The following is a 20,978-nucleotide window of genomic DNA, read 5'->3' on the forward strand; positions in this document are numbered from 1 at the left end:
GCTCTCCAACGTTCCTCGCATGAAAATAGATGCAGATTCAGCGGCTGACCAACACAAGCCAGAACCAAGCGACTGCTGTAATCAGGCTGGATTTAGGATTGATGAGGCTGTGGTCTAAACCACAGAGCCTAGGGCTTGCCGATCAAAAGGTCGGAGGTTCGAATCCCCGCGATGGGGTGAGCTCCTGTTGTTCGGTCCCTGCTCCTGCCCACCTAGCGGTTCGAAAGCACGTCAAAGTGCAAGTAGATAAACAGGTACCGCCCCAACGGGAAGGTAAATGCTGTTTCTGTGCGTTGCTGTGGTTCACCAGAAGCGGCTTAGTCATTGTTATGTACTGAGTTGAATAGGATCCAAAATGCAGCAGTCTGATTGGTCCTAGAACAATAGGATTCAGAATGCAGCAGTCTGATTGGTCCTAGAACAATAGGATCCAGAATGCAGCAGTCTGATTGGTCCGCAGGAGCCACCCAATCCAGCTCCAGGTGGAAGTGAATCCGCAACCCGATGGCATACAGGAGTATCCCAGAATTAGCCAATCACATGGGGCCCATTGTGTAAATAGTGTATTTAAAGCAGACGTTTTGGGGAAACTGCATTCCTCACGACTATGAGCTGAATAAAGAGCATGAAATTCACACTTGACTCCAAGTATATTTCAGTCACGCTGGCCACATGACCCGGAAGCTGTATGCTGGCTCCCTCAGCCAATAAATCGAGATGAGCGCCGCAACCCCAGAGTCATCTGCGACTGGACCTAACAGTCAGGGGTCCCTTTACCTTCACCTTTTTAAGCTCCTGAAGGTAATGGGGCCCTTTATATGTCCAGTTGTCCTTTGTCAACAACAAATTGTCGAATATATATAACACAAATCGTGTTGAATGTATGCTCTATGGTAATTTATGGGCCGAAAGCCATTTGTACGTGTTGCCATGCAACCGGTCCATGCAGAATGTAGGCACCCTATATATAGAAATGAGCAAACCAGTGATATTTTAGGGAGCAGGCGGGGCCCATTACTTAAATCATAGGATCCTACACAACACAACACACTGTTGCTGTATGTAGGCTTTATTTGATTTGTTTGTTATCTTATATTTTGGAAATGTACATCCAGGGGTTTTTTTTTCCCTTTACATTTTTTTGAGGTCCCCAAGAGAGGGGGGCCCTAAGCTATAGCTTGTTTAGCTTATATGTAAATCTGGCACTGCCTGTAATGGCCGCTCTTCCACACCTGCAACCCCTCTGCACCCCTCCCAGCCATGCCAGCAGCCTTGTGGACCCCTCACTTCCCCCCTTCACCGCTTTCTTTATAGGAGACCGGTCAACTGAGGAACGGTGAAAAGCTTTCTTAGCGTCATGCAGGCGACCCAGGTCTTGTTTTCGTAAAAACAGGAAGTGGCGCCATATTGAGTGGGAGGGGAGGGAGCAGGAGGCATAGATCTAAGAAAAGCATTAGATGACGCATGGATCTGAATTCCGGGTAACATGTTGAAATGCTGCACTGAAGAGAAGGCACATCAGGAATTTGGGATTCTCTGTGAAAAAGTGAGAAGCCGCGATGGCTTGAGGGGTTTCATGAAGATCCCAGTATTTTCAGGACTGTTGGAGGGTATGCTACTTTGTGTTTATAATGGTGGGACACACACAGGAGGGAATGCCTCTGCCTGTTCTTGTCCCCACTGCCAGATGATAAACTCGAACCCGGGGCTCTGTTCCTGCCAAATATTTTAACGCATAAAGCTAAGTGATACATAAAAAAGAGGGTAAAGAGACCCCTGACCATTAGGTTCAGTCGCGGACGACTCTGGGGTTGTGGTGCTCATCTCGCTTTATTGGCCGAGGGAGCCAGCATACAGTTTCCGGGTCATGTGGCCAGCATGACTAAGCCGCTTCTGGCGAATCAGAGCAACGCATGGAAACGCCGTTTACCTTCCCGCCAGAGTGGTACCTATTTATCTACTTGCACTTTGACATGCTTTCGAACTGCTAGGTGGGCAGGAGCAGGGACCGAGCAACGGGAGCTCACCCTGTTGTGGGGATTCAAACTGCCAACCTTCTGATCAGCAAGCCCTAGGCTCTGTGGTTTGACCCACAGCGCCACCCGCGTCCAAGTGATACATAGGCAAGGGTTAAAAGGCAAGGGAGTAGGATCTGTTTTTTCCCCTCAGGCAAAGGGTTATTCAATAGGTAGCAGAAATTGGTAATTGAACAGGTGATGTGTAGGGAGAAAGGATGAACTTCTGAAATGAAAGTTGGAAATGTTATTGCGCAAAGGAGGGAGGAAAAGAGAGGGAACATCTGGGGGGAATTCAGCTTTCAAATTTGTATAAACTTTGTATTAATTTGGTCACAATTTGTTAAAAATTATGGAAAATTAATAAAAAAAACAATTGGGGGGAAGGCAAGGTTTAAAAGCCCAGCAGGTGAATTGTAGGGCCAAGCATGAGGTGAGACCCAACAAACTACACACCCCGTGCCTCTTCTTTTTGAAGAATGGGCTGGGCTGGGCACAAACCCAGGTTGGGGTTGCCATTTGTCATGGGTGCTTTAGTTGAGATTCCTGCATTGCAGGGGGGGTTGGACTAGATGACCCTTGGTGTCCCTTCCAACTCTACAATTCTGCAGTGTGATCAATCCCATTGGGTCTCCTATCCATGTCCTGCAGAAGGCCTCGCACATCAACAGAGCTGTACTTACGGACCACTCCGCACAATTTGAAGTCGCCTTCAAGTCCTGCTGAACGTTTTGAACGTGCCCCGATGTGTAACAGGAAAATGCCAAATCCCAGAAAAAGCAACCTGTCACACCTTATCGATGAGGGAAAATGAGTTATAAAGCACTGATTGAATTAGGCAGCATAATGAGTTCTGCAACCTGGCAGAAGCTTCTACAATAAACTGCTGAAGTATTTGTTGACATTAAGCTGATCTTTTGCAATCGGAGTGATTTCAATGCGCTGCAATTGTTGCTAACGCAGCAACCACAAACGTCTTCAGCAATGGCACGCTGCGTAAAGAACCACATTTCTGAGTAATTAAACCAAGCTGTCTCTTCAAGATGGCAGGAAACATCCCTCGTCCAGCTTGTTAAAATGCAAGAGGCTCTCTTCTTTTTCTTAATTAAGCCGAACAAATGCTTTTGTCCTGATTGCTTAGCGTTTTACAGCTGGAGGAGATCTGAGAGACGTTTTCAAGGGCAGCCCTGCATAGAGCACATTACAGTAGCCCAGCTGAGGCACATGAGACCACGGAGTCTAAATCGGAAGGGGTTTAATCCACAAAGTATCTTGCAAATTAATCCTCAAATATCCTCCCACATGTCTCAGACAAAAAATATGAATATCCTAATCTACATCAGGAAGCTTCTCCTGCATTTGATCATCATCATCATCATCATCATCATCAGAAACTGTGAGAATGATGGGGAACATAAAAGGTAAAGGTACTCCTGACAGTTAGTCCAGTCATGAACAACTCTAGGGTTGCGGCACTCATCTCGCTTTACAGGCCGAGGGAGCTGGCGCCCGTCTGCTTTTGCAGACAGTATTTCCGGGTCATGTGGCCAGCATGACTAAGCTGCTCCTGCCAAAGTCAGAGCAGCGCACGGAAACGCTGTTTACCTTCCCGCTGGAGTGGTACCTATTCATCTACTTGCACTGTGTGCTTTCGAATTGCTGGGTCGGCAGGAGCAGGGACCGAACAACGGGAGCTCACCCCGTCGCGGGGTCTCGAACCGCCAACCTTTCGATCGGCAAGCCCTGGCGGCACAGTGGTTTAACCCACAGCGCCACCCGCGTCCCTGATTGGGAACATACCAGAGAGTAAATCCTACTGAACTCAGTGGGACTTCGTTCTGAGTAAAAATGCTTAGGATTACACAGTGAGGCTGTACAGTCTTTACCCAGTTACATGGGAGTAACCACCACTGAATACAGTGGGACTTACTTCTTAGTAAAGGTGTAAAAGTCTTCAGTGAAAGGCTCCATTTACAACAAAGGAATAAACACTCCGCCTGTTTCCTTTAAGAAATTGCTGGTTGTAATTGAAGAATTTAAAGTGGATTGGTTAAATTTTCCTTCAAATTTATTTGGTGCAGGTATCTAATTTTTGACAAGGCTACGACAAGGCTGTATATTGTCTCCCTGCTTATTTAACTTATATGCAGAATTCATCATGCGAAAGGCTGGACTGGATGAATCCCAAACTGGAATTAAGATTGCCGGAAAAAATATCAACCACCTCAGATATGCTGATGACACAACCTTGATGGCAGAAAGTGAGGAGGAATTAAAGAACCTTTTAATGAAGGTGAAAGAGGAGAGCGCAAAATATGGTCTGAAACTCAACATCAAAAAAACTAAGATCATGGCCACTGGTCCCATCACCTCCTGGCAAATAGAAGGGGAAGAAATGGAGGCAGTGAGAGATTTCACTTTCTTGGGTTCCATGATCACTGCAGATGGTGACAGCAGTCACGAAATTAGAAGACGCCTGCTTCTTGGGAGAAAAGCAATGACAAACCTAGACAGCATCTTAAAAAGCAAAGACATCACCTTGCCGACAAAGGTCCGTATAGTTAAAGCTATGGTTTTCCCAGTAGTAATGTACGGAAGTGAGAGCTGGACCATCAAGAAGGCTGATCGCCGAAGAATTGATGCTTTTGAATTATGGTGCTGGAGGAGACTCTTGAGAGTCCCATGGACTGCAAGAAGATCAAACCTATCCATTCTCAAGGAAATCGGCCCTGAGTGCTCACTAGAAGGACAGATCCTGAAGTTGAGGCTCCAGTACTTTGGCCACCTCATGAGAAGAGAAGACTCCCTGGAAAAGACCCTGATGTTGGGGAAGGAGAAGGGGACGACAGAGGATGAGATGGTTGGACAGTGTTCTCGAGGCTACTAACATGAGTTTGGCCAAACTGCGAGAGGCAGTGAAGGACAGGCGTGCCTGGCGTGCTCTGGTCCATGGGGTCACGAAGAGTTGGACATGACTGAACGACTGAACAACAACAACAACATCATTATTATTATTATTATTATTATTATTATTATTATTATTTGCTTTGCAAGGGGAACCTCAGGATCCTTTCCAACTCTACAATTCCATGAGTCTTATATTCCATAGGATGCCGGACTAGATGGGCCACTGGCCTGATCCAGCAGAGCTCTTCTGATGTGCTTATGTCCTGGCGGCAAAACTCATTGTCAGTACAGAGAGTTACTTGGATTGACTTTCTACCTGTGGCTGGATTTTAATCGACAAGCAGAGCAGCTGGGTTGCATTTGATAAGGCACTTCATGCCAGCCTCTTGAAGGCATCCTGGCAGCTTCTAGTCCCCAGAGCTAGTCTTCCTTTAGAGCGAAGGAGAGTTGTCTTGCTTCAACACACATCAGAGAGCTGGCCTTTGAAGAAATGCAAATCAAAGCAGACTCCCTGCTCCTCTGCTGAGACAATACAACTGTAATGGCAACGAACAAAAGAATTGAGTCATCTCCTGAGCCCATCAAGAAGATGCCTTTATCAAACAGATGCACACATTTCCCAGACATGGTCACCACACTGTGGCTTCAGCCTGTCTCAATTCATTTTTGTCGAGTTAATTTTTAAACTATAGATTCATTGTCAACAGTGTGATGCAGCAGCTAAAAAAGCCAACACAATTCTGGGCTGCATCAATAGGAGTATAGCATCTAGATCAAGGGAAGTAATAGTACCACTGTATTCCGCTCTGGTCAGACCTCACCTGGAATACTGCGTCCAGTTCTGGGCACCACAGTTCAAGAAGGATACTGACAAGCTGGAACGTGTCCAGAGGAGGGCAACCAAATTGGTCAAAGGCCTGGAAACAATGCCTTATGAGGAACAGCTTAGGGAGCTGGGTATGTTTAGCCTGGAGAAGAGAAGGTTAAGGGGTGATATGATAGCCATGTTCAAATATATAAAAGGATGTCATATAGAGGAGGGTGAAAGGTTGTTTTCTGCTGCTCCAGAGAAGCGTACACGGAGCAATGGATTCAAACTACAAGAAAGAAGATTCCACCTAAACATTAGGAAGAACTTCCTGACAGTGAGAGCTGTTCGGCAGTGGAATTTGCTACCAAGGAGTGTGGTGGAGTCTCCTTCTTTGGAGGTCTTTAAGCGGAGGCTTGACAGCCATCTGTCAGGAATGCTTTGATGGTGTTTCCTGCTTGGCATGGGGTTGGACTGGATGGCCCTTGTGGTCTCTTCCAACTCTATGATTCTATGATTGTCCTCCTCAGAATGTCTTATCTCACCATACAGGCAAACTAGGCTGCTGCTTGGGGTGGCACAACTGAAAGGGATGCCCACATCCCAGGAAGCAAGATGGCTTCAGGCTTGCCATTTCCAGACGCACTTCAAACCTCGTTTCAGTTTTTTAATCTGGCTTGGGAGCCAACTATCTGAAGTAGAGATGAGCTATAAGAAAGAAGTTCAACTCAAATGTTGACGGGAGCAATGTTATGTATTCAGTGGTCTGTGTTCGCCTGAGCTTGAGTCTGGACTAAGGATTCTTAGCTCCTGTGTCGATACATGATGTCCAATCACAGAACATTTCAGGATTTGGGCCTCTGTCATTGGCCCTTGAACTCTGAGTCGTGATTCGCAGCTTGGAAGTTTAGACAGCCAATCACGTTGGCAGTGGGAGTGGCCCAGGCTTTCAGGAATGTATATAAGCAGTTGCTTTATCCCGGTTTCCCAGTTATGTAGTTCAATAAAGGTTCTTGCTGTGTCTTGCCTCATGGGAACCCACCTACACTTCAAGCAAAATCCTAGCACAGTGCAATCTTGACAACGATCCTGCGAGGAAGACATCTGCACACTGCAGCTGCACTAACGTGTCGCGACATACAGTTTGCTTTAGGGAAACTCCACATAGGAACATGGGAAGCTGCCTTTTATTGAGTACTTCTTCAAGCAGTGAATTGTTACACTGTGGAACTCACTTCCCCAGGATGCAGTGTTGGCCACCTCTTTGAATGTCTGGAAAAGAGGATTGGACAAATTCATGGAGGAAAAGGCTATCGCGGCCTGCTAGCCATGGCAGTTATGTTAACTGTCCATGGGTCCTTTACCTTTTACCTTTTCGCCTCGACAGTCAGAGGCAGTATGTATCTGAATGCCAGTTGCTGGAAAGCTCAGGAGGAAAGAGTGCTCCGGCAATTTTTTTAATTCACATTCAAATGAATGAATGCTACCTTAATCCAATTCCCTGCCCAACCCCCTCCATTGTTAAATGCACGGGTCTGAAACACACCAATGTGAAAAGCCTCGGTCACTAGTGGCAAACACGGTTCTGCTTGTTTTTTAAGTTCTGCCTAAGTGTTATATTCTGGGCAGCTTCCAGCATGAGGACAACTCAGGAGACAGGGTGCTCCTCAGTGAAGCCGCTATTAATAGCCCAAGTGTCGATTTTCAGCAACTCGCTAACAAATCTAACTCACGGAGGGAAATGAAAACCTTCCAACTTAAAAGCTTATTGAGCATGAGAGTCCTAATTAGTTATATAATGTTCTCCTGGCAAGCAGAAGGAAAGGAGGTGCATTATGGGCCTCTTAAAAGTACGTACATCAGGAGCAGCATTTTAAAGCAGTGGATTGGAACAGGGATTTTGATTGTCTTCATTCTGAGCATTTGAGCAACAGTTCAGAGTGAGGGCAACTCATCTATAGGAAAGACAGGGCATCCGATCTAGATAAGGCTATGTGCCAGCTTTCCTATCCTATCTGATACCTTGTGCCACAATTTCTGTGTTACCCCAACTGTTAACAACCATCATTGTCTGTTTTTTTTTTTTCCTTCTGACCTTGGTGTTTGCAGTCCTCCCTAACCATGTCTAGGGCTTGCCAACATGGCACCCATGGATGAATGGCTGCCCAAAGAGATCTTCCCTTGTGCCCAAAGGGCTCCTCCTTGCTGGAAGAAGAAGAAGAAGAAGAAGAAGAAGAAGAAGAAGAAGAAGAAGAAGAAGAAGAAGAAGAGGAGGAGGAGGAGGAGGAGTAGTTTAGATTAATATCCCGCTTTATCACTACCCGAAGGAGTCTCAAAGCGGCTAACATTCTCCTTTCCCTTCCTCCCCCACAACAAACACTCTGTGAGGTGAGTGGGGCTGAGAGACTTCAGAGAAGTGTGACTAGCCCAAGTCACCCAGCAGCTGCATGGTGGAGGAGCGGAGACGCGAACCCGGTTCACCAGATTACAAGCCAACCGCTCTTAACCACTGCACCACACTGGCACACTTGAGGAAGCATTCTGTTGTAGCCAATAGCCTAGAAGTTGCAGTGCATGATTGGTTACAAGGGTGTTGCCCATTACAATTTTTGCAGTTGCTCCGAATGCCTATTTGTCACAGAGAGTGCCGGTCAGTAAATCACACATTTCAAAGTTGGAGTTAACTCTTTATTAGGAAAAACGCAATCTCCACAGGCTTTGCTGAGCATCAGGCCCAAGGAGCACAGCTGAGATTGAAAGTCCCCACCTCTCCACAACCGTCTAAGTCCCCTCCTCTCTAGGGTTTTCCCAAGCAACCGGAGACAATGCCTGTGTGCAGCTGATCTCTCCGCCACCCTTTTCATGCCTCTCCTGGTTCTGAGAGGCTGGAGGTAGAGCTTGTAGCAGCAGGAGGGGGAGAAACCTGTGACCCTTCCCCAGCCTGACTCATCTGTGTCTCCTGACCTTCCTCCTCCCCTGCTTCAGCTTCTGCCTCTGATTCTGGACTGCTCTCTGCCACAGACTCTCCCTGCTCACTAAGCCCTGTTGCCCCTTCAGCTTCCAACACCTCCTCTTCCCAGTCTTCTCCCTCTGACCACTCATCATTGTCCTACCACCATTCCCTGGGCTCTGAGCCTTCTTCCCTTGGTGGTTCCCCAGCTGGTTCCTCCCACCATTCCTCTGGGTCCAACCAGTCTATGACTCCATTGAACCCCCCCCCCCAAATTGGCAACCCCTGGTCTGTTATGCCTTCTGCTTAGGAGAACTCTTCACACATTCAATAAAGCAGATTGGAGCCCACAAAAATCTTACGCTGGAATAAATTTGTAAGACCTTAAGGTACTCTTATTTTTTGCCACAACAGGCTGACCTGCCCTGGAAACTATCCTTGATTGATTGATTGATTGATTGATTGATTATAAGAATTTTATTTCTATAGCACCCTCAGCATGCACAGTGTTTCACAATGTAGAAGGAGGCAGGTGTCTGCCCCGAGCCGCTTACAATCTAAAATTTGACATGTGGGCGACCGCAGGAGGAAGGAAACGGAGATAGGAGTAAGCAGGGAAATTAGAAGCAATTGTTTTAGTCAAACTAGCTTTCGCTTCCCTAAACACTAAGCTGCAGCAGAGCACAGAAATTAAGGAGCAATGTCAAAAGCGTCACAAATAAATGGTTTGGGGGCAGGAGAAGGAGGAAGGATCATGGATCATGGATCAATAAGGTGTTCCGGGAGGGAATCATAGAACCGTAGCATTGGAAGGGACTCCAGGGGTCATCTACTCCAACCCCCTTGCATTGCAGGAATATCAGCTAAAGCATCTGTGACAGGTGGCCATCCAACCTCCCGTTTAGGAGGATGGATTGGGGCATGCCATTTGTGTACAACAGGGGTGGAGAACGCTTTTGGTCCAGTGGGCCAGATCTTTATCTCCCCCACCTTATGGTCAGCTTTTGCAGGGTGGGTGGGACCAACACCCCTCAAAACAGCTGGCATCATGATGACATCAGGCAACTGCTAGGTTGGCAGCCCCACCCACATGTCAAAGGTGACTCATGAGAGTGGCACACCCCTCACAGGAAATGCACTGGTGAAGCAGCACCCAGAACGATTGAACCCCTGCCTCAAACCCAGGGGCATCAGCTGAGAGACAGGTGGACATAGTTTAAGGGAAATGGCCTATCAGGATTTGTTTGCTTTCTTGTTTTTCTGTTGGATCTTCAAGGTGTAATTAACCAGTTTAGCACCACCGTTAGAATTCCAAAGCAAAGAGGGACAATGAGTCACTGCACACAGCGGCTATCTTACTGTGATTTCGTTTTATTATTATTATCATTATTATTAAGAACACAGATTGATTTGCAGATCATATGAGACCAGGTACAGTCATTGAAACAGGCACTGGGAAAGAGAAAGAAATCAAAAGGGTTTAGTCTGTAACTAACTGCAGTCAGGGACCTATTATTTCCTCCCAGTTGCAGAGCAGATTCCATCCCACAATTTAAACAGGAAAAACAGCAGTGTTTAATAAATAATGCAGGTTTGTTTGTTTTTTAAGGAACAGTAAGGCAGTTCTGGGTTTAGGAAAACTCCGAACCCAGAGGAAAACCCGTTCTACTTGGGCAAAGCTGAATGCACAACAATGCATGATGGTGCTGACTTGGAGAATCGAATTTTGGTTCACTTTAGTCAATAGCATATGAGGAGGTTTGGAGAGTCAGTGCCTTAGTTCCTATCCCATGGAGCTGCCTTTATTGGGGAAGGGCTGTGGCTTAGGGGCAGAGCATCTGTTTTGTGTGCATTAGGCCCGGGTTCGATTCCTGAAACTTCCCAGGCTGGAAAATACCCTCTGCCTAAAACCAAGTCAAACCAGTTTTTTCTCAAACTTGGGCCTCCGACTGTTGTAAGACCACAGCTCCCATCATCCCTGACTGCTGATCCTGCTAGCTAGGGAGGATGGGAGTTGTAGTCCACCAAGAGCCAGAGACCCAAGTTTGAGAAAAACTGCAATAAGTAGACAATACTGAGCTCAATGGGTAATTGTCCGATTCAGTATAAGGCAGCTTCCAATCTTCCTGTATTTGCTGGTGACGGTTTCTAAAGCCTCAACTACGTGGCTATATGAAATCTCTAAATAAGGGCCAATGAGGGGAGGGAAGAGAAATTTCAGAGCCAAGCAACTACATTCCACCCTGATTCTCAGCGCCACCATTGCCCTACTGCCGGTTTTCACCAGCAGCAGGGTTGAGCCCACAGAAGGTTGCGCCTCAGCCATTGTGCCAAAGACTCAGGCAGTCTCGCATTCCGTGGTTTCGGTGAGGCACATGCCGCAGTCACACCGAATGGCCTTGGGGTACGTGTAGAACGGGCTGACGTTGGCCGCACAGTTTGGCAGCTTCACCGTCTCCAGCTTGGTCTCGTTGTAAGTGCAGACGCGGTGGTGGGCTTCGATGTAAGGGGGTTTCAGCACAGGTTTCTGGCCACAAGGGAGGCAAAGAGAGAGGGGGGGAGAAGAGAGGGAGAGAGGAGATGTTAGCCTAAGTATGTCTTTGGAGCAAGCTTGTTTTCTCCTGCTCCAGAGGGCAGGACCCAAACTAATGGTTTCGGGTTACACAAAAGGAGATTCCAACTCATAATAATAATGATAATAATAATAATAATAATAATAATAATAATAATAATAATAATAATAATTTATACCCCGCCCATCTGACTGGGTTTCCCCAGCCACTCTGGGGAGCTCCCAACAGAATATTAAAAACACAACAAAACATCAAACAACATTAAAAGCGTCCCTAAACAGGGTTGCTTTCCGATGTCTTCCAAAAGTCAGGTAGTTGTTTATTTCCTTGACATCTGAAGGGAGGGCGTTCCACAGGGTGGGTGCCACTACCGAGAAGGCCCTATGCCTGGTTCCCTGTAACCTCGCTTCTCGCAGGGAGGGAACTGCCAGAAGGCCCTTGGAGCTGGACCTCAGTGTCCGGCCTGAACATCAGGAAGAACTTTCTGATGGTAAGAGCTATGCAGCAGTGTGAAACGGACTCCTGCGTTTTGATTCTACAAACGTTTAATTGTTCTAAATTGTCTTTGTTCTTATTTTTTTTAGTTGTTCCTATATTATCTGTATGAATCACCGTCAGGGAAAGAAGCAAATAAATTAGAAATAAATTACATAATAGTCATAATTTCTGAAGGGCTGTCATGGAAGATGGAGCGAGATTGTTTTCTGCTGCTCTGGAGGGTAGGACTTGAACCAGCAGCTTCAAGTTACAAGAAAGGAGATTCTGACTAAATGTCAGGAAGAACTTTCTGACAGTCAGAGCTGTTGGACAGTGGAATGGTCTCCCTCAGGAGGTTGTGGACTCTCCTTCCTTGGAGGTTTCAAAGAAGAGACTGAATGGCCATCTGTCATGGATGCTTTAGTTGGGATTCCTGCGTTGTCGGAGGTTGGACCCTCAAGGTCACTTCCAACTCTTCAATTCTATGAGTCTATGAAATAGACTGTTCTCAAAGCTACTAACATGAGTTTGGCCAAACTGCGGGAGGCAGTGAAGGATAGGTGTGCCTGGCGTGCTCTGGTCCATGGGGTCACGAAGAGTCGGACACGACTGAACGACTGAACAACAACATGAAATAGGCTTGTCCTCAGCATTCACCCAAACCTGCATATAGTGAAGGTGCCAAATATGTTGGGAGGGAGTTTCACAACTTAGAGGCTGCCAGCGGCGGAGCATCATGCTCCAGCACCGGGGGCGGGAAGCAGGCGGGGGCGGGGGTGGCATGCGTTCTGGGGGCAGGGTGCGCTGCCCGCAGGGGCATGGCGCACGATCTGGGGGTGGGGCACGCAGCGTGAGTGGGAGGGCAGCCAAGATGGACCCTACCGGGATCCCGCTGCCCGGGGTGCCCCGCCCCTACGCCCCACCCTTCCTACGCTAGTGGAGGCTGCCACAGGCGATGTCCTCTCCTGGGCTACAGCCACCCTCAGCTTCTGAGGGCAGTGGAACAAGTAAGAGGGCCTACTCTGTCAGTCTTAACACCCAGGAAGATCTGTAGAGAAGGAGGTGGTCTTTCAGGGACTTGGGACTTGTGGGCTTTCCAGATCATAGCCAGTCCTTTGAATTTCCTCGGTGGGAAAAGTGAGAATGAAAGCGTTTATTTCTCCATCACAAGATTTAATACACAAACACACACACACACACGTGTGTGAAATGAAAAGGAGTCTAAAATTAGTCACGATCTTGTTCTGCTTAATGTGCATGGACTTGCTTGCCCTGTTTTGTCACACCCACTCACAAACACCTAACAGCACAATTACCACAACTGTGAGTCAGGGGCTCTATTTTAATCCCCGATGGATTTTTTGTCGGTGGAGCAATAAAGGACAGTTCCCCCTTAAGTGCTTAAGCTGTAAGGAGCTTTCGAAATTATATAATGAGAGCATTAAGTAATTGCTTGAGAATATATTTTGCCATGCAACCACTAAGGCGTTCTTAAGAAGAAAGAGGGGGAAACCTGCCGTGTGGAATTTCAAAACAAGTGGCTCTCGTTAGAGATGCAGCCCCATTGCAAATATGCAATATTCGGTGATGTCAGCTATTTGTGTGTCAGAACAAGCCATTAAAGACCTCTGGAAAGTTACAAAGTAAGGATGGCGGACAAATTCTGTTCAGTTCACATTTAATGGTACACCAACCAAATCTGCACTTTCCAGAATAATATGTGAACCAAATCACAGCCCTCTCTCAAAATTCTCGCCCCTCCAAATTTTTCAGTTCAGTTCTCCGGCCAAGTAATATGTGCATGAAAAATTGCATACATTCATGAAAATTAAGTCAAAAAAAATGTGCACATTAGGCAAAAATGCATATCAAAATGTGCACTGTATGTGAAAAGAAATTGGCGCTGAAATGCCAGTGGATTTTAACGAGTACCTTTAAAATATTTGTTTGTTTGTTTTATTAAATTCGTATACTGCCCTTCATCCGAAGATCACAGGGCGGTTCGCAACATAAAAACACAAAATACATAATAAAACAAAAGCAAAAGCAAAGCAACCAATAATGATGTGGAAATGTGGAGAAGATTGGAAAAATAAGAAACTGAGGGATACTGAAATGGACCGATTTGCCCAGACCAAATTACAAGTATCGTGTCCATGTGTCCTATATTACAGAGGATAGTCCCCTGTTTGAAGGAATGTCCAGACCAAGTCCAGATTAAAGATAAAGAACCTTAAAAAAAAAAAGAGAGTGTATCATGGAAGGTCATTGTTATTTTGAGGAGCTTTTAAGTGGGGAACAACAAGGCTCCTTATGGCTTTTATGGTGCCTCCCCTTTCACCCCCTAACTCTAGTGCAGGAGGAAGGTCTGTGGTTCAGTGGCCCAGCATCTGCACACGGAAGATGCCAGCTTCAATCCCCAGCATCTCTAGGTAGGGCTGGGAAAGAGCCCTTATCCGAACCCTTTGGGAGCCCCTGCCACTCACCTCCCAAGTCTGACAACGGCCCCAGCAGGAGTCTGTCGTAATTCGCATCGCCTTGCAGCCAGGCTTCTTGGCCAGGAAAGTGAACTCACGTACGGCGCAACCAGTGAACGTTTGCAGGTTGATGCTGGGGGGCTTGGGGGCACCGGCCCAGCTGGCCAGGATAAAGAGAAGCAGTGAGCCTTGGACCACGGATGGGAGCTTCATTCTGTGTGGGAGACAGCAAAGACGGGGACTTGTTAAAGAAGCTCGCCTGGGGTATGTTCTGCATCGGAACTGGGCTTTCCCAATGTCTTTGGACTCCAATTCTCATAATCCACAGCCAGTATGGCCAACAGTTGAGGATGATGGGTATTGTAGGCCAGTGTTTTTCAACCACTGTTCCGTGGCACACTAGTGTGCCGCGAGATGTTGCCTGGTGTGCCGTGGGAAAAATTCCAGCCAGAATATCAGCTTTGTGTTCAGCCAAACAGGCCCTGGTTGCGCACTGAATAAAGTATTTTATAATTTTTCATATTTCTGTTTACTTACTATTTCATAATAAAGTAATTATAAAATACTTTCTCTGTGTTTATTTGATTCCTATTCAAGAGAATTACTTTATATATAGTCAATATAGGCACAGAGTTAAATTTTTTAACATTTTCTAATGGTGGTGTGCCTCGTGATTTTTTTCATGAAACAAGTGTGCCTTTGCCCAAAAAAGGTTGAAAAACACTGTTGTAGGCCAACACATTTGGAGGACCCACCCCATCCTTCTTCGGCATAATCAAGATCCCACCTCGAGGTCCTTAGACCAAGTTACTTCAACCACACCTTATTGCTGATATCTTGGACCATTGTCTCATTCTGGTGGCTTGTTTTTTGTGAACAGTTTTGGCAGTGCTGAAAAACAGCTCCTCATCTGGGTGGATTGTTTTTTTGTTGTTGCTGTTGTTGTTTTTTGGCAGCCAACAAGAAAGATCACTTACACATTTATATGGTCTTCCATCACCCTCATTTGCCCTCAGTGGTATCAATAGATGACAATATCAAACTGCCCTCGTATATCAAACTGCCATCGTCCCCTGCAAGGATGGCTAATGAACAGAGATGATGGAAGTTGTAGTCCAACAATATGTGGAAGGCCACAGATTCTCCATCGCTGATATAAATATCTACCTATCCATCTATGTATCTACCTGTGATGGGGAACCTGTGGCCCTGCAGATATTGTTGGACTACAGTTCCCTTCATCCTTGATCATTGGTCATCCTGGCAAGGGTTGATGGGAGTTATAGTTCAGCATCATCTCAAGGGATCCAGGTTCCCCATTCCTGTTTTGATTTTTTTTTCCGGTGCCCAGCTGGGACCGTTTTTTCCAAATACGAAAGCCGGGCCAATTTTTCTCACATCTCTTTAAAAGAAATAGACCCATTTCAATGAACATTTCTGTGGCCGTCGATTGTCTTTGTTCGCTGTCACCTCCTGGTTGCCCTGCAAACAATGACCTGCACCTAGCCAAAAGACAGCAGACTCTCTTACCTGGCTCGAGGAATGGCCCTCGCTTCTCCAGCTGCGGTTCTGCAAGGCAGTCGCTTGCCAAAGGATGGGAGACGGCCTCCTCCTCTGTCAGTGTCGGCTCTTGCCAGAGCTCCTTGCCAGCTGCTACTAGGCTGCTTAATTGCTCAAATTTATAGAAAAGGCTGTGTCAGTCAAACCACAATGGAGGCAGATCCTTACATGAACACGCAGCGGCATCAAAGGCGATGGGTTAGAAAAAGGAGCCTCTCGTTCCCAGCGCTAAGTTCAGGGATATTGTTTTTTCCCCTCTTCTCTCCCTAACATCACCCGAGTGGAACAAAAGGGAGCATCTTGGTGGGGCTGCAGGATCGTGGCAAGGAAAAAATGAGCAGGCCACTGGATCTCCCCCCACCCCCCTCCTTCGTGGCACTTTCCACCCCTTGGCATTCAGAATGGTGCAAAGTCAGTCTCCCAGGTATCCGTTATCCCAGGAAAAGCAAGAGCTGAGCCAATCGCACAATAAGGAGAGGATCAGGCCAACTATAACCTTGAGTTTAATTTCACTGCCTTAGCTCCTTTGTTGTGTGAGTATGGAGGGTGGAGGTGGGGGCGCACACATTTCCTAATTCTGTGCAGTGATTATTGCAAGGTGTGTGTAACCATGTAAACTTTGTAAATCGCTAAGGAGTCAGCTGGCCCTTGGTTCTCTGTAAGCATTAACACTGCAGATGTAAAAAGAAGAAGAAGAAGAAGAAGAAGAAGAAGAAGAAGAAGAAGAAGAAGAAGAAGAAGAAGAAGAAGAAGAAGAAGAAGAAAAAGAAAAAGAACATAAAGTAAGAAAACAGTGCTATATTTGGGGGAGTTTGCTTGCAATAAATGTGCATATTAGGCAAAATTGCACACCAAACCGTGAATATGCTGTGTGTGTGTGTGTGTGTGTGTGTGAGAGAGAGAGAGAGAGAGAGAGAGAGAGAGAGAGAGAGAGAGAGAGAGAGAGAGAGACCTACTGATGAAATTCTCATGAGGAATTTCATAGGAACCTAGGAAGTTGCCTTCTATTGAGGCAGACCCTTTGTCCATCTAGCTCCATACTGTCTGCACTGACTGACAGCTGCTGCTCAGCTTTTCAGGCAGGGGGCATTTGCGTGTCGAGGTCCCCAAACACCCCTCAAGTAAAACACACTTCACACCATATATAAGTTTAAGGTTTTTGGCATTAATTTGGCCACAACTTTATTGAATACAAAATAAGTGAGTGGTTGCTTAGGCATTGGTTAAGACTATCTGTCCCACTGGGGACAGAACTGACATCCACCCACCTGTGGAGTCAGTATAGGGGGAAACGCTTTGGGGAGAGAATGTGCGCCCGTTCTCCCCAAATGCTCCCAGGGGCTCTTGCGTGGGCCCTGTCCCCCGACCGGGGGAAACGGACAAGCATGGTGAGCCCCTGGATTCCTTTAACGGAATTCCCCTCGCAGCAGCAGCCTTGAAGGGGCAACCACAGACAACCAGCCCCTTCGCAGCATAGGAGGGGCAACCACAGCCAACTCTGACCCTCCACCAACCAATTAATAACCAATGCCTAACCACCAACCTTACAAGTTGTGACTAATTGCTACGCAGTAGGCGAAAACCAAATGGCACCATCCAATCAGCCAAGTGGAAAAAATTCCTACCAGGCCCCTGCTCCAACGCAGACGACCCCATGACAGGCATAGCAAGGTCAATGCAGAGGCCTAATAAGAGGGCGGGAGGGCGGGCGATCCGATGCACGAAGCCAGGAGGGCTCCGACGCTGAGTGCAGGGTCATTTATAGGCTCTGGACTGTCCATCAACAAGTTGCAACATAGAAATCTCCCCAACGACAGCCAGAGCCCAATCGCAGTAGTGGCCATCCAAACAAACCCGCCCAGCAGCAGAGGGGTGACTTGCTAGCCCCGACCGCAACACGTGCTCTCCATGAAGGAGAACACGCTTTGCAGGCCCACCTGGAGATTCCATGGAATAATGAACTTGCAAAGCAGATGCTCTGCCAATGAGCATTGGCCCTTCCCAGTAACTCAAAGAAAGGGCATTTGAGACAGACACACACACACACACCTGATATGGAAATGTGGCTAACTCAAGTTAGACTGGGAAACCGATAAGTTAAGGAAAAACCAAAATTGGCCAGTTCACCCTCCTCTACCCAGTCCCCAAAGAGCTTATTGGAGAGATATCTATGACAAGGTAGAAGGCAATATGAAATGAAAGGTCTACTTGTTTTTCCTGTATAGTCAATCAGGCATTGTATCCTACAGGCATATATAGTTCAGTAAAGGGTCACACAAGACAACTAGATCAACGTCTACCAAAGTGTAGGAAGTCAAGGGGGAAGTCCCCTGTTTCCATTCATTCATATAAACTATGGAAAAAGCCGCTTCTTCTTTTTTTGCGCACATGCATGCACACAGAAACACCATGAATTGATTCTCTCCCCCCATTTTTTTAAAAAGTCGATGTTTACAAATGTTGCCCTGGCAACGGTGATGCTGAATGGCAGCTGTGTTGCCTGTGAGACATGACACATCTCTCCAAACACCAGCTTGTCCCTTGCCCTCTAGCCAGATGCTCATCTCACTGTCAATGGCCTCCCAGCCAGACAACCCACCACTGCCGCAGCCACCTCACCCCTTGCACCAGTTGGGTGGCTGACTAGCACCGACAGGATTAACCCTTAAGTTACAAACCAAACGGTCCCTGCTGTTACATTTCCTGCAGATTCAAAATTACACCATCAGTCAGAAAGCTATCTATTCCAGCCTCTGGTCCAAACACTGGTGTAGAAAGGGAGGGGCGTAGGGGGTGGGGCGCCCCGGGCAGCGGGATCCCAATAGGGTTCCATCTCGCGCGCCCTGCCCCCAGAACACGTGCCACACCCCTGCAGGCGGCAGGTCCCGCCCCCAGAACACGCGGCACGCCCCTGCGGGTGGCGCGCCATGGCCCCAGAACACGCACCACGGCCATGCGACTGGCACGCCGCACCCCCAGAACGCGCACCAGCGCCGCCCCCACCTGCTTCCCTCCCCCGCCCCCGGAGCATGAAGTCTGCCACTGGGTCCAAACTCTGATGGTAAGGAGACCATCTGAAATTGTTTAACTAGTCCAGTGGTTTGTCATGGAATTCTACTCAATATTGATCCAGAACAGATTCCAATGTGTGGTAGTCAAAGTGTGGTGTAGTGGTTAAGAGTGGTAGACTCGTTATCTGTGTTCACGTCTCCACTCCTCCACATGCAGCTGCTGGGTGACCTTGGGCTAGTCACACTTCTCTGAAGTCTCTCAGCCCCACTCACCTCACAGAGTGTTTGTTGTAGGGGAGGAAGGGAAAGGAGAATGTTAGCCGCTTTGAGACTCCTTCGGGTAGTGAAAAGCGGGATATCAAATCCAAACTCTTCTTCTTCTTCTTCAAAGGTAAAGGGCCCCTGACCATTAGGTCCAGTTGCGGATGACTCTGGGGTTGCGGTGCTCATCTCGCTTTACTGGCTGAGGGAGCCGGCGTACAGCTTCCGGGTCATGTGGCCAGCATGACTAAGCCGCTTCTGACAAACCAGAGCAGTGTACGGAAACAGCGTTTACCTTCCCGCCAGAGCTGTAACTATTTATCTACTTGCACTTTGACATGCTTTCAAACTGCTAGGTTGGCAGGAGCTGGGGCCAAGAAACAGGAGCTCACCCCATCGCGGGGATTCGAACCGCTGACCTTCTGATCGGCAAGCCCTAGGATCTGTGGTTTAACCCACAGCGCCACCCGCGTCCCAACTTAAACTTACAATAACTTATAATAAGTCTAAAACTTAACACTAAGCTTACTATGTACAGAACACCACACCAGAAGGGAAAGAGATTCTGTTCAATTTCTGAGGTACAACTGTATTGCAGCTTATTAACCACATAAACTAAAGAACCAATGTGGGTGTACCTGACTCCCACCGACATTCCTCAGTTCGAGATGGGGGATAACTTCAATTCAGTAAAGGTGAGTTTACCTGATTTGAACTTTCCGGAACAAGATGGCACCGGAAACCACAGGCATACATTGAAATTCATGCTTCTCTGGATTTTGCAATGCAGTTCTCCAGCCAGGGAATGTGTAAAAAAAAAAAGTGTGCTAGGGTAAAGCGTTCATAGAAACGCATATGTTTTGTGAAAATAACATACGAAATGCATTATATTAGGGAAAGTTAGGGAACATGTGCTTTGCAAAAATTTGTATCTATTCAGCCAAACTGTATGCCTAAAAATATAAGTTTTGGGTGAAATTTGCAACAAAAATGCTGGTGAATTTTCATTAGGACTTCCTTTAAAAATTGCAAACTTATGTGGAGGAGTGAATTTAAGAAATTGGGAAATTGGGGGGAGGGAAGAAGTTGAAATCTACAGACTCAGCCTTCTCTCGGCAGCCCATCCAGTGCCTCTCATCCTTTTGATCATCATGCATGCACACGAAAGCTCATACCAAGAACAAACTTAGTTGGTCTCTAAGGTGCTACTGGAAGGAATTTTTTATTTTTTATTTTGTTTTGAGTACGGCAGACCAACATGGCTACCTACCTGTAACTAGTGCTATTAAACTTGTTCTTAAATTATGTTCAGTCTGACTGGGTGGAGGATGCCCACCCTCATTGGGGGCCTTGCCCAGGTATCACTCAGATTTATGCATGAAAGCAGATGAGTTCCTCAACCAGCAGCGAGGGCCAGGGCATCTTTGGTCATTGTGCCGCATATGAATCTACTTCTGCATAGGTAAATCAGGAGTGATCCATGCCAATCATCTGGGAATTTACTGCCATTTCTATGGATCGGGACCATCTCATCTTTTCAATACAGAGAAGCACACACCCATCTTACTTTCTTTCAGAAACTCCTATATTCCACCTTGCTTTCTATTTCTTGTGGAAAGGCTCATGTGACAATGAAACGGTCTGAATCCCATAATCCCTTCCCTCTGGCTCGGAGACTGAAGTTGAAGCTTTACAACCATAGAGACTCTGTATCTTATGTCATCGTTGGGTGGTTTGATTTTCCTATTGTTCCTGACCAGCAGGCTGGAAAAGAAAACCTCATTCTGACATGCTACTACATCCTTTAAAAAAATTAAAAATTAAAAAAAGGTTTCCAAGATTGCAAACTTTATTTATCACCAAGGCAATAAAAAAAAAGCTTTTGGGGAGGGGTGGGGAGCTGCCTGCCTGCCTCCCTGCTTGCTGCTCCAAGAGGAGA

General features: G+C 46.9%; 1 protein-coding gene across 1 annotated transcript; it reads right to left on the reverse strand.

Moving 5' to 3' along the window:
• Positions 1–11,015: 11,015 nt before the first annotated feature.
• On the reverse strand, positions 11,016–15,053 carry GPHB5 (glycoprotein hormone subunit beta 5). Its single transcript, XM_033172742.1, has 3 exons — positions 15,019–15,053; positions 14,217–14,421; positions 11,016–11,207 (listed from the first exon to the last, which is right to left on the reverse strand). Exons 1-3 carry the CDS (start codon positions 15,051–15,053, stop codon positions 11,019–11,021), a joined length of 429 nt encoding a protein of 142 aa, XP_033028633.1. The 3' UTR covers positions 11,016–11,018.
• Between the last annotated feature and the right edge of the window lie 5,925 nt (positions 15,054–20,978).

This window comes from Lacerta agilis, chromosome 1, assembly GCF_009819535.1.
Source record: "Lacerta agilis isolate rLacAgi1 chromosome 1, rLacAgi1.pri, whole genome shotgun sequence".
NCBI classification, from domain to species: Eukaryota; Metazoa; Chordata; class Lepidosauria; order Squamata; family Lacertidae; genus Lacerta; species Lacerta agilis.

Bases quoted from the DNA above. Each gene is read 5' to 3' on its own strand.
- GPHB5 (XM_033172742.1), bottom strand. From the start codon at position 15,053: ATGGTCCAAGATATCAGCAATAAGGTGTGGTTGAA. The intron at 14,422-15,018 runs GTAACTTGGTCT...TCTCCCACACAG, and splicing joins AGCAATAAGGTGTGGTTGAA to AATGAAGCTCCCATCCGTGG. The intron at 11,208-14,216 runs GTGAGTGGCAGG...CCTTGTGGCCAG, and splicing joins GCCGTTGTCAGACTTGGGAG to AAACCTGTGCTGAAACCCCC.